The sequence below is a fragment of the Neofelis nebulosa genome, chromosome 4, assembly GCF_028018385.1.
Source record: "Neofelis nebulosa isolate mNeoNeb1 chromosome 4, mNeoNeb1.pri, whole genome shotgun sequence".
Classification (NCBI taxonomy): domain Eukaryota; kingdom Metazoa; phylum Chordata; class Mammalia; order Carnivora; family Felidae; genus Neofelis; species Neofelis nebulosa.
In genome coordinates this window covers 71257942-71272305 of record NC_080785.1, presented here as the reverse complement: position 1 = coordinate 71272305, position 14364 = coordinate 71257942, and the positions used below count along the sequence as shown (strand labels likewise).

Here is a 14364-nt window from a genome sequence, read left to right as displayed (position 1 = left end):
TAATGAGAGGACTGAGAGCGAGCTGGCGTACTTGTTCCAGGCTTCCTCCTTGTAGGGACCCTTCTCTGCGTCCCCCAACTGGGGTGCCTCTCTTGTTCTGGCTTCTGGTAACCATTTCCTCCTCCCTTGCTAGCCCTGGGGTGATGCATTATCTTCTGTTCGTTTCCCTATGTGCGCCCACACCTTTGTATAGCGTGCCCTCATTAAATCCCCTCAAATTACCCCATTTAAATGTACCATCTGTCTCCTGCCTAGACTCTAACTAAAATGCCTCCCAAAGTCAAACTCCTTTTTATATCTCATCATTTGGATCATCTATCCATGTCCCTCCTTATATTTGCACATATAATTGAGATTTATGTTTTCAAGCGAGAAACAGCGGGGAATAGGTTGCTGATCAGATTCATTTTTCAAACTAACCTCTGATGCGGGAGGATTCTCCGGGTCATAGAAGAAGATTCTCATGCCATTAGGATGGCATCCAACCCAAAGGTCCCCTGTCACAGGATCCACGGATATGTTATCCACGAGTGTGTTTAAGTCCAGGGACTTCCAGATTAAAACCAAGGAGAGAAGGAAGGACAGAAAGTGAAAAAAAATTGAGAGGTGATGGAACAATATGTCAGGGAAAGCCATCGTCTTGTCCTCTGTCACCACACTGTTGGTTCTAGGACACAATTCTTCCCCATTTCAGTACAGCTCAGGGAATTCCTCTAGCTTTCCATCTATGCTAGCATTTAATCAGTTTCCAGGACAGATGAGGGAAGGGGAAGATGCAGAAAGCCAAGAAGGATTGTTAGAAGTCAGATGAAATCATTGGGACTAACATCTGTGCATGAACCTAAAACTGAAAGGAAGAAAAAGTTTTAAGTGCAGCATAAAACAGTTCCTTCTAAAACGGCATGTGCAAATGATATTTTTACAAGCATTCAGAAAACAACCAGGAAATGTAGATTCATTTTTGAGGAGCACGTCGATGAAATGTAGGCTCTTCTTTAACGGCTAATCATAGACTGTGCAGCCAGAGGAGAAATGATCACCCAGGGTCTAATTTTTGCCTTGGAGTTGGGAAAAAGTTTCTTCTTTAGTTTCCTGATGTTATTCAACTCCCTGCTCTTCTGCTGTTTATTTTCTAAATATAAGTTGCGAGCATGTGATGACTGCACAGATTGCTGTCGAGGCTTTGTACCAGGATCATAAATAATACCAATGATTCTTAATTCCACCATTCATCATCTTGGCTGCCTTCTACTGGGGAGAAATCACATCTATTTGTTTACCTCTAACTCTCAGTTGGAGAAGTAATATCTACCGTGTACCTCAAACAGAGGCCAGCATACCTCAGCGCCCAGAGACCGTGTAATAACTGGTGGTGACTCATTGCAAAGGCCAGAGTGCGGGCAGGCGGCTAGGGCAAACCAGCGCTGCCCTGCCCCGTGCTTCCTCCTCAAAATGACAGCTATCCCCACATGCCCATGAAGGGACCGGAGGGTTCCAGCGTCACAGCAGAGTCTCCATGCAGAGCCATCATTCATTCCTACCCTGGAGGCAAGCAAGGTCGGCCAAAGGAGGCGGCCAAGCAAACATCCTCTGGCCAAAATCAGCCCTGGGCCTTCTCTGCCCCCCACCACCAAACCCCCATCTATCACAGTGTCAGACATTCTATGCTGATACAGTCATTTCGTTAGATGAGGAAAATGTTGGTCTCAGGGCTCTGCTATTATCTTTGGGAGGGGTAACTGCCGAACTGGTGAATTCCATGGCAGTCGAAAGCCTACAGAGATGTAAACTGGAGGTGAGAGAAGAGAAGGACACCAAAGCCTGGGGGCCCCGTTCATTTGACACACGGTTACTGAGCTCCCTCCGTGTGCTCTACCAGAAGCTCAGCTCCTGGAGCATGCGTCAGGAAGTGGCAGGCCTGGCTCCTGCCAAGGGTGGGGGGGGGGGGGGGGCTGACGCTCCAGCAAGGAGACCCTTTGGGGCCCAGAAATGAACTCTTGCCTTGCAAATCTGCAATTCCTAGCTAGACTCACTACAGTGCACACAATCTACACATTTCATGCTTCCACAAAGCCAAGTGGAAAATTTGACATTCCTTGATAAAGGAAACTTAATAAATTATTCTCATTGGGAAAAACCGTGTTCTCTGTTAACATCCCAATTTTTAGAGAACTGGAATGCATCAAAGTGGGACCCATTCATTGGCTGTGTCTTGAAATCTTTTTTTTCCTTTCTGTGCAGGAGGAGATAATTCCTTTTTTTTTTTTTTTTAAAGTAGGCTCCAGGCCCAGCATGGAGCCCAACATGGGGCTTGAACTCACAACCCTGAGATCAAGACCTGAGCTGAGATTAAGAGTCACACTCTTAACTGACTGAGCCATCCAAGCACCATGAGGTTATTTTTATTGTGGTAAAATATGCATAACATGAAATTTGTCATTTTAACCATTTTAAAGGGTACAACTCAGTGGCATTAGTGCCCTCACAATGCTGTGCAACCATTACCCCTATCCATTTCCAGAAACCTCTATCATCCCAGACAGAAACTCTGCACCCGATAGTGCCCTATTCCCCCCTCTACCATCCCCTGATAACCTCTATTCCACTTTCTGTCTATGAATTTGTCTATTCTAGGAACCTCATAAAAGTGAAATCACACAATACTTGTCCTTTTGTGTCAGGCTTACTTCGCTTAGCATAAGGTCTTCAAAGTTCATCCATGTTGGAGCACATATTAGTACTCTTTTTTAAGGCTGAATAATATTCCATTGTATGTCTATCCCACATTTTGACAGGACAGAGACCACCCACAGCTCATCACGAATTTTAAGATCAGTCTCCTTTCATTTATCAAATTTCTTGACACTCCGGGTATTAATTAATTACCCACTCTGAATTAATATGGTCCTTCAAAAGAAAGAATAACATTACAGTCACAGGGGGAGCCTCAACTGAATTGTAATGTCAGGAGGTGGGCATTACCTATTGCCAAAAGTGGGTGTCAACCCTGAAATACGTCCTTTGCAGGACGAGCGCCTTTATCATTCTGTGTTGAATATATATACTAGATAGGGCTCTAGTCTTATAACATTCTTTAACTTTCAATTTATAGAAGTACCTACTGTTATAACCACAATCTGTTTTTATTCCCTCGGCCAGTATGAGTGTATGAAATTCCACTTTACGTCAGCTAATACCAAATGGGCTATGCCAATGATTTTTAATGTCTAACATGATGCTCCATTTGATAAAGCTTTGAGGTAATTTACTCAGAGCAAAGCCTGTCATGACAGTACCTTGGATGTACTGACAGGAACAGTTCCACAAAGCATGGTGACAATGCTTTATGCCATGGGCGGTTATGGCAAGAGACAAATGTCTTTTTTGTAAGGGACAAGGGACTACTTCTTTAATGCTCCACTTTGCTGTTACTTTCTTTTTCCTCTCCTTTGTGTTTTTACCTCTTTTCACCCAAAACTTCAGACCAGATCATAATTGGTAGGGGAAGAAGATAAACCCCTGAAGTGTACCAGCCCTATCATATTAATTGAACAAATATTTGTTGAGTGCCTACCACGTGTTGGTGAACTCTTCCAGGAACAAATAGAAAATTACCTGTCCTTCTGGAACTTACACCCTAGTAGAAGAGGCAGACAGTTGAGAAGATAAATAAAATATAGAGTATTTCACTTATAAAATATAAGTTAAATATATAGTATTAGTAATAAATGTTGAAGGGGAAATGAAGCTATAAGGAGAAAGGAAGTATAAGTGTGTATGTGTGCACGTGTGTGTGTGTGTGTTGGAGGAGGTCATCAAGAGGACATGACCACCAGTTGATCCTCAAGCTGGGCCCAGGCAATCAGAGGCTCCTTAACCCCTCCCCTGTCCTTGGGATGTACATTCTGCCCACTGTTTCCACAGTGGGAAGTGTTCCAAGGACATAGCCTTGAGAGAGTAATGTGTTATTGAGACCATCTGGACAGTGTATGTGGCTGAATCCAGTTAAGGCCTCTATATAAACTTTAAAGATTCTGGCGGACGGGTGTGGAGATCTACTTGTCCTAAGGCTGTTCAAAACAAGCCTCGTATGTAAGTTTCTTGTTTATTAAACCTGCCACCTGCCAGTCTGTCTGCCTTCTTCTTTTATCTCTCCTTGCCCCCCTATTTGGGCAAAAACATGGATTAACTTAGAGGATTTTATGCTAAGTAAAATAAGTCCAACAGAGAAAGACAAATACCACATAATTTCACTTACTTGTGAAATCTAAAAAAACCAAAACAAACGAACAAAGAAACAGCAAAAACAGACGCATAAATACAAAGAACAAATTGTTGGTTGCCAGAGGGGAATGGGGTGAGCGGACAGCAAAATAGGCGAAGAAGGTTAAGAGGTACAAACTTCAGGTATAAAATCAATAAGTCGTAAAAATGAAAAATATAGTCAATAATACTGTAATACCATTGTATGGTGACAGATGATGCCTACATTTGTGATGAGCATGGAGTCATGTGCAGAATTCTCAATCACTAGATTGTACACATGAAACTAATATAATGTCGTATGTCAACAATACATCAATAATAAGTTTTTTAAATAAATGGATTTAATTTAAAAAAAAAGAAAGCCGGAAGAAGAGTTGAGATCAGAGAAAGACATGTGGGTGTCCCCTACTCTGTAGCTTTGGAGCTGGCAGACAAGGTGAGAGAGCAGGATGGTCATTTGAAGACCTTGAGTGACGCTTGGCAAAGCTAGGAGGGCGCAAGCTGCGGCAGATTAAGGTCCAAGTGCCGTGACAAAGTGTGATTGGGACTCTAGGAGGTGGAGCCCCTGGAAAAGTGAGGATAGTGAAGAGGAGGATGCTGTGGTGATTGACAGTGGAACGAACAAAATGCCCCGTGCTGTCCAACCCCTAAAACAAAGGAAAGCAACAGCACCACGACAACCCCAGCTAGTGGGGCAGCCTCCAACTGAGCGAAACGATTCACGAAGAGAGAATGTACTCCCAGTGAGCTTATTGATACAGCTGCCAAGTTCCAGCAAAGAGCCAGGAAAAGTATCCTGACATGGTTAGTGCACCTAAGGGATACAGGGAGGCAGTGGGGGGGTGGGGAGTGGGAGGGGCGGGAGATGACATTTCTCTGACTGGGCAGGAAGCAGAGAAAATGAGCAATATCAGCACATACCCTGCTGTCTAGTAGCACCTGGAAGGAGCTCAAAGGCTCAAAGTACTCACTCCATTACAGATTAGACTATTGTAGCTTGCAGTGAGGTTTGGCCCAATAAGGGGCACCTACCTGGGCATGTGGACTCCTGAAAATCTATAGAGGAGGAACAACAATCTTAGGGAACTGGGAATGAGACAGGCAATCTCCGCCTCTGTGTTTGAAGGCCCTGATTAGGCCACATTCACTGCAAGAATGAAAGCTAGGATACTCCAGTCCACCCCCAACACCCGTTATGGGACACTCATGTCCATGTTGAGCCCAGTTGTGAGACAAGACATTTATAATGTTGGGCAATCCATTGTTGATCTGGGGAAAACTGACAAATCCTAGGAATGGCTGTGGGAAAGACTTGAGACAGAGAAGTCACCCATAAAAACAAAAGGCTATCCCAAATGACTGTAAAGGTCCAGTAAAAATAACCCAGAAGCAAATGTGGTTTAAGCGGATTGCTGCAGGGACCCCACATGAATGGAAGGACTGACAACTCAGCACTGTACTTATTGGCCTGTGGAAAGCCATCAAACCTGAACAACAATTCAGACCTGCTCCATCTGCCCCTTCCCATCCCTGATTCCCTGCCTGCTCTAACAGAAGCTTTGGGAACACAGTCTTCTTTGGGGTGAGTTCCTCCTGTACCCCAGGGATAGATGTAGGCCAGGACTGCCTGGAAGGGAGGGCAGTTGGGGGCCATCAGAGGCCTCAAGCTGAACACACTGCTCACTGGTCCTCCAGAAGTAACCAGTGGATATTAGATCCAAATGTACTCTAATACCTGGTAAGCCTGAGAAGTTTTCAGCATCATCAATGGTTACACAGAACAAATGGTTATGGTTAAGAAAGTTTTTTGACACTACAAATTTAAGTGTTCCCCTCTACTCCAAGAATATGAGGTTTCTGTCTCTCCAATACCAGAGATCATATTGGGCATTGACATCCTACAAGGTGAAACTGCAAACCTCTATCTGTGAAGTCCGGACCTGGGTTGTAGTAATCAAACCAGTGTTGGAAGGAAACACCCACTGGGAACCAGTAGGCCTGTCACCCTTGGGGAAAATGGTAACTGTCAAACAGTATAAATTGCTCCAGAACATAAGGAGATAGAAGAAACCATCCAAGAACACACTGCAGGACATTCTCCAAGCTTTCCTGGAACAGCTGCAAGAGAGAGAATGGGCCACGAACCCACAAAAAATCAAGGCCCAGGAACAGCCATAAACTTTTTGGGAGTCATTTGGTTAGGCAGACACATGTTCCAGAAGCTGTGATTGATAAGATGCAAGCTTAACAATCCCTAAGAACCTGAAAGAGGTACAAACCTTTGTGGGGATTTTGGGGTTTGGGAGAACTTTTTTCCCCCATCTGGCACCGTGTCTCTGTCCCTTATATGGACTGATTAAAAAAAGGACATGTGTGGGTCCGTGGATAAGGGCAGCAAGTCAGCTTTGAGAAGACAAAAGTACTAGTGAAAGCTTAGGGTATTAAAGCTCTGGGCATCTCCCAAGCGGGGCTACCGTTTGAGTTAGATGGGTCTGTGACTCCAGAAGGTCTGAAGTGGGTACTGGGCTGGGGATCACAGGAGGACAGAGTTCCCCGAGGATTTTGGGTCCAGCTCTGGAAGGGGACAGAAACTCCATATACCCCATAGGGCAACAGTTCCCAGCAGTGTATACAGTGCTGCTCCAGGTGGAGCCTCTCAGGAAGGAAGAGCATGTCAAAGTAAGAATTTTTCTTCCTTTCAAGGGGCGGATTGAGAATATGTTCCACTGACTTATCGCTGCCACGGCTCAAACCCCCATGTTGGCCAAGTGGCATTCCTATCTGCCGCAGAGGAGCACTCTGTCCACCAGCCCACTGTCTCTAGAAATGAAGGCACTACTGGGCCCTGTAGACTATGTAGATCCTAAAGATGCACCACCCCTCCCAGGCCCCATTCCTGTGGCAGCCCCAACAGCCTGCAGAGAGGGAGTGGGGGATGGATCTAGTCAAGGGAATCCATCCAGGGGCGCTGCAGTTTCTATTCAGCCCGACACTGACACCATCTGGATGGAAGCGGAAAGAAACCGCAGCCCCGGCAAGGGGCCGTGTGGTGATGACTCATGAGCCCTGACCGTTAACCCTTTGCATTGACAGTTGGGCTGTTCTAAAGGGATTAATCCTATGGCTTGGACAATGGCAAAGCGAAAGGTGAATAATCACGAGTAAGCCCTGGTGGGGTCAGGATACATGGAAAAATATTTGAGCCTGCCTGCAAGAACCTGAGACAGTCAGTCCTCACTGGCTTCCACATCTCAGCTCACAAGGGACTGAAACCCTTTGGCAATCAGGAAGCCGATGTCCTGGCTTGGGTATAAGCACTAGCAACTAACACTTTCGTAGATACAGAGATTGGGTGCATTAAAAAAGTAGCCATCCCAGTGCCCTGGTGGGAGGGTATATCTCCAAGGAAGCTCCATTGCCCTCAAAATACAGAGACTTAGTCAATCCAGTAGCAGCATGCCCTTTATGTTTTAAACAGCACCCAAGGCAACTGCCAAAGAAGTCTGAGGCCATCCGCTGGGATTGGCAGATTGACTGCATTAGCCTTTTGCCTGTGAGTGCGGTTCTAAATATGCCTTGGTTTGTGTGGACACCACATCTGGCCTAAACCAAGCTTTCCCTCGTCATCATGGCTACCACCATCAGGGGATTAGAGAAGCTGAGTAATATGGATGAATACCATCATTGAATAGACAGTGATTGGGGGTCACATTTCAAAAGTCATCATGTGCAAAACTGGGCAAAATAACACAACATTGAATGGAAGTTCCATCTTCCCTATAACCCACAAATAGCAAGAGTGGTAGAAAGGAAAAATGGAATATTAAAGCAGCAAATGAAATTACTAACAAGTAAAGCCACCTTGGCCGGGGGGACTATATATCTTTGAATGATCGACCAGTAGGGCCCTGTTTCTCCAGATGCCAGACTAGGGACCCCTACCAAGGCACCCAATACTGAAAGGGTCCAGAAGTCATGACAGGCAGCCATTGTGCCAACTCTCTCCATGGATCAAGGAACTATGCTGCTGAAAACACCAAGCCCCATCATGCCTGAGCAAAGCATTGTCTACTGGAATTTGCAATGAGATGTCCCTCCAGGATGGGCGACTTACTTTGCATAGGATGGGTGAAGGGGAACTACTCAGGCTGCACTGGATCCCACTGTCCTGCTGTAGGCTGGACCTGTTGAAATGCGCTGTATCTGAAAGAGGGGAAAGGGTAGGGGTCCTAGTCTGGCATATTATGCTCCCAGTCCACCTCCTCATGCCTGATGGTGCTGCCTTCCCTGGCCAACACGTATGATATACACCACATGGTCAAATGCCTAAAGCTGCAGCCACATTAACATCTAAGGATGAGGCCACAAGTGTAATTCTTAAAGAAGGGGACGATCTCCATGTAAGTTCCTACTAAATGTCTATTTTTTTCGGCCTGAAAACTTCTGCTGTTCCTGTAGTGTCCAGTCAGAGAATGGGCACCCGAGGAAAATACCTTTCTACAGTGGACCACTCATATGCCTGACAAAAAAAAAAAAAAATCAATTCAATTGTCAGATATGTGGAGAGCTGCCCTTCTCTTGCTGGTCAGGATTGCCATAGTAGGTATCACCATGCTGGGGAGGGGATCCAAAAGCCCTAAAGGAGTACATTAAGAAACAGCAAGTTAGGAGTAGTACTTTCAATCCATCTGATATTACCAATACTAATCCAGAAAACCAGCTTATGGCACACACTATCAGTAACACTGGGCATGGGTATTCTTTTTCTGTCAAACTACACAGGCACCCCATCAAACTGCTGACTGAAGAATCCTAGAAATACCATCATTGGAGCTAGGGGTGGCTATGCTCAGATTTGAGATGGGTTTATGTGGGTTACTAGGGCTACAGATAGTGGAACCCCCAGATACCCCTATGTTGGGAACAGAAAAATCATTCTAAACAGAACGAACCCAATTGTACCAGGAATGTATCCATGGGATGGATATCGCTCATACCGTATAATTATTCTATCATATTAAAGGATGGCAACTACTTTGGTGCTGACAGGTCACACTGCCCAGGTACCGATTGGGTGGCCACAAGTGGGGCCCAGTGCTCATGTGGCCCCAATCTTTGGTCATGGCTTCTACCTATGTGGTTGGGCCCCTACACTCTGTGTTTTTCCTGGGCATGCGGGAGAGTCCACCCCACCGTAACAACTGCCAAGCTCCCACCCCTCCAGGCCAGGTGGGCACACTTTATTTCCACTGGCATGATCAGCTGGCCACTGGCTTTGTTCCCTCCATTGTCCTGGAAGGTGTTAGAGCACACATCAAAGCCCCTACCAAATTCATCCAGCAAGCCTTAAATGATAACAAAGCCTGTCTGTACTGAACACTGAAATGTCTCTAATGATAAAAGCTGTCATCCAAAATAGGATGGCCTCGAACACTATCACCACCTCTTTGCCATTATCCAAACAGAATGTTGTGTGTCCATACCTGAGGAGTCTGCTAATGTGTCATCTTTATTAAATCACATAAGGACACAAGTGAATACCCTGACTGATTTGACCCTCAGCTCAGGGAACTTAATAAATCAGTGGTTCAGATTTGGGGGCTCTTGGAGGAAGAAATCGCCACTGATTTGGGGAATCATGGCCTTACTTTGTGTTTACTCTTGCCTGTACCGATATTGTTGCTATAGTATCTGCCTCCAGTGTAGCCAGATAGCCACTAAACAACCTGCACACATGCTATCGAAACCCCTTGCTGACTGCCCTGGGCATGTTGCAAAAGAGGGGCGTGGATGAGATTGTAAGAGCTATCGCAAGGGATGGAGTGTTGGAGCAGGTCATTGAGAGGACATGACCACTGGTTGACCCTCAAGCTGGACCTGGACAATTGAAAGCTACTCATCCTCTTCCCTGCCCTTGAAATGTACATTCTGCCCACTGTTTGCACAGTGGGAACCATTCCAAGGGCACAGCCTCGACAGAGGTAGGTGTTGTAGAGCCCATCTGGATGGTACCTGTGACTGAGCCCCATTAAGGCCTCTATATAAACTTTTAAGATTCTGGCAGGCAGGTGTGGGGAGCAACTCATCTTGCAGCTGCCTAAGACAAGCCAAGTAAATAAGTTCCCTTGTTTATTAAACCTGCCATCAACCGATCTGGAGTGGTCTGCCTCTTTCTTGGTCTCTTCTTGTCCTCCATGTAGAGCGAGGTGGGTTCGGGTTGCACCAGGAAGCCCCTGAGGTTGCAAACTAATGGTGTGTGTGTGTAGCAAGGCGAGCAGAGTCGCAAGCTTAGATTAGGTGGCCAGGGAATGCCTTGCTGAAGGGACATTTTAGTGAAAACTGGAAGGATATGAATGAAAGAGCCACAGAGATCTGGAAGAAGATCCTCTGAGCAGAGGGAACAAGTGTCCCACCTGAAGCAGGGCCCCTGCTGAGCTCAGGAACCTTCGAGATCAAGAGGGGGAAGCACTGAGACAAAGGTTGCAAAGTGATGGACTGCTGGGGCGTGTGCTGGTCACTGGGAGTACCTTATATTTTATGGGGCTTTATATGTATATTATTCATAATTATTGTGGAGAGCGCTGTCATATGAAATACCAGTTGAGGCCATTTCTTTGCTGTTCCATCAACACGGAGGAAAAAATAAAAGGGAGAGAGAGAAAGGAGAGGGAGAAGACGAGGGAAGAAAGAGAGAGGAGAGGAAGGGAAGGGGAACTGAGCTATACAACGCCCAACTGAAAATTCACGAGGGCAGAAAGAATCAAAGTTTCATAGGTGGATGTTTTGTTTGCTGCTTCCCACTCTGTCGCCAAATGAAAGTGAACAACAAACACACACGGTGCTGTTGACTCTTAATAGAGAAGTGAAAAATTGGTTCTCACCCACTCCAATTAGACAATCCTTTTTTGCTCACTTTTAATTTCACAAATCAATTAGAATCTAATTATCACTCTGCAAACTTATAGTGTTAATACATCTTACCTTCAATGGAGTTAGAGTCCAATTAGCGTGCTTTTCATACACATGAATCTTATGAGCCAGCAATTCACCTATATAGACATACCTTCAAAGAAGAAAGAGCTACATCAAAGCACTTGAAGTAATGCAACTCAAAAGGTTACGGTGAAGTTGTAATAACTCTTCCTAAGAACGAACTTTTCTTAGAGACCGGAAAACAGGGCCCATCTCAAAGCACACCAAATTCTGAAAAAAAACCTCAATGAGTTTATAGTACACAAAAGAGTTTTAATTTCTGAAAAGTTATTTCTAAAGATAAGAACTTAGTTGTCCCTGACTAGAAGAGAAGAGACTTGGTCCTAGTACCAGCTCTTAATGTCTGGGAGCAAAATGGATTATACTACTTCTCTTAGTTTGTCAATAGAGTGACAAACCCCAGATTCTGCATTTCAGAGGATAATGGGTTCTCTCAGGCAGGCTGCAGGAAAGCCCCTTGACCATCAGGCTCTTGTTTTAGGCCAGAGAAAGCATGAGAGAAGACAAGATGCTCGGCTTGGATCTGAGAGAAGTCTTCCTCCCCTCTTCCCCTGAGTCTGGTCCTGACCCTGTTCATTTAGTATTTTGCACACAGTGCAATGCCACACTCATCACAGAGACCTGTGGTCAATGCATCCCAGAGCAAAAAGAGAAATAATGATTTATTATCTGTTATTTTGGAAAACCAGGAAGTGCTATAAATCACTGAAAGCTGTCCATGATGTTTCCTTTAATTATGTTACTAACCCTCTGAAATCCATGATGATACAAGATGAGGAAGGATATATGGATGGATATACAGCTCTTTTTAAATTTTTTAGGGGATGGAAGGGCAGACTTTTCCCCCATAGTAACACTTTCTTAAGAAAGCAGTTTCTTGATTTGCATTTTGGTGCAACCTCTTTATCTTGTCAAAAACCAGCACTATTGAGATATATAACTGCATGCTGTTCATCTTATAATGCACTCAGAAATCTTCCCTCAAAGCAAAGCTATTTAGCAATACTAAATGTTTAGCCTAGATTCCCCCACCCACACGAAACAAATTTAAAGAGTATGCCTACACAAAATAGAAAATATGTTTGATAAATTTTATCCCCTGAAAAACTAAGACATTTTAAAGTTCTTCCTAATTTCCTCTTACCAGGATAACATGTTAAAATGTGCCACGTTATTTAGAGAATGAATATGTTCAAAAGATATCTAACAAGAATCTGGGGGAATGTATGAGATTTGAAAGAGTTCACATACTTGCCATCAGGTGAAATGTTGATTCCATTGGCAAAGTCAAATCCATCTGCCATCACTTGAACTTCAGTTGGACTATAGTAAACAACATAGGACCACGCTAAACCCAAATAGAGCTCCCAGGACCTCAAGTAGTGGTCAACAAAATAGTGATCATTTGTGGCATAAAAGTGCTCAGGTCCCACAGCAACAATATCATTCAAACTGCAAATTCAAACACACACACATATGATATATACAGGCAAAGGTGTTGTACATTACAGGATTATGCATTGATTAGCATTCATTAATGTCTGTTCCTAAAAATCAAGATGTGGGATGGAGTTTCACTCTATTACTGCACAGAATTAATATGGCATTAGTCCCACCTGAAGACAACAATTACTCTAAAAAAAAAAACCCCAAAAAGTTGTTCTAGCATTGTAACATAAAAGTCCTATTAGGGGCAGCTGGGTGGCTCAATCGATTAATCATCTGACTTCTGCTCAGGTCATGATCTCCAGGTTCTTGAGTTCAAGCCCCGTGTCAGGCTCTGTGCTGACAGCTCGGAGCCTGGAGCCTGCTTTGGATTCTAGTCTCTCTCTCTCTCTGCCTCTCCTCTGCTATGTGTGTGTGTGTGTGTGTGTGTGTGTCTCAAAAATAAATAAAAAGATATTTTTAAAAATCATATTAATTGTATCTTAAAAATAGTGCTATGATGTGTGTGTGTGTGTGTGTGTGTGTGTGTGTGTGTGTAGATACATTAAATTCAGTAGACACTAAATTAGGCCAAGAATCATTATCAGGGCACAATTTATTTATGTTCATCTAGAACTCACTCTCATCTAGAACAATCTGAGACATCATCAGACAGTGGGAGGACTGCCAGTGGGCAATCTTGAGAATTGCATTTTAAAGTTTTGCTACTATTAGCTGTGCAATTTAGGCAAAATCAATGATTTCACATGAAGCCCTGGCCTCAGTTTCCTTATCTGTAAAAGGATGAGATTGACTGGTCTATATATCAGCTTTAAAAGGTCACTTCCGGCCTTAAAGTTTCATGATTGTAAACTGAGTAAAATGTCCATGAACAAGAATGCTCAGAAACAGCACGCTATGGCATATTTTCTTTCTGATTTTGATTCTCTCTCTGTTACTGAAAATCTAAGATACATGAGTCCATTTTTCTGCTTTAATAGGTACAACAGTGAACACTTAAGTGAGTCATTCTTTGCTGATTGAGGTGACAGAAGTTCCCCAGGGCTATTATCTGGGAGAGAATTATCTCTGCTCTATTGCAGGGGCGTAATAGCCAGCACATCAGCTCTGACGCAGCTCTGGGCTCCTGGGCCAGTTAGATAAGCATACAGAGCCTCAGTTTTCTCATCTGTAAAGAGAGGTTAAATAATTTTCCCAAATTCATACAGCTCATTAGTCTAAGACTAAAGGTCAGAATCTTAATTTGACACAACAATGCCTGTTGTGTGCTTTGTGGAAAGCCTGCCACTCACTAAACCCTCAGTCCATGGTGGAAAAAGGTCTAGGAATTTAGGATTAGTGTGTACAGGCTCCAGGCATAAACCTCTTTCCTCTCTCTCTTTTTCTCCCTCTCCTTTTTAAAAGTAAATATCCAAAATGAGTATACTTTATAATCATTTGCCTGTTTTTCATAAAAAGGAGCAGAGATGGATGTGTCAGAGTAATGGCTTTGAAATTTTTTTTTTTTAATGTTTATTTTTGAGTGAAAGAAACAGGGCACAAGCTGGGGAGGGGCAGAGAGAGAGGGAGACACAGACTCTGAAGCAGGCTCCAGGCTCTGAGCTGTCAGCACAGAGCCTGACGAGGGGCTCAAATCCAGGAAGGTGAAATCATGACCTG

At 44.2% G+C, this 14364-nt stretch overlaps 1 protein-coding gene across 2 annotated transcripts in view; it reads right to left on the bottom strand.

Annotated features, from left to right (window-relative positions):
• Positions 1-14364, bottom strand: part of PON1 (paraoxonase 1) — a 35268-nt gene that overhangs the window by 2791 nt on the left and 18113 nt on the right. The window contains exons 6-8 of one of the 2 annotated variants that reach the window (XM_058725046.1): positions 12511-12711; positions 11248-11329; positions 421-549 (exon numbers count right to left, since the gene is read on the bottom strand). In XM_058725046.1, the coding sequence (XP_058581029.1) occupies positions 421-549; positions 11248-11329; positions 12511-12711 (412 nt within the window). The remainder of the gene's footprint in view (positions 1-420; positions 550-11247; positions 11330-12510; positions 12712-14364) is intronic. The other variant, XM_058725047.1, reaches the window with a different exon arrangement.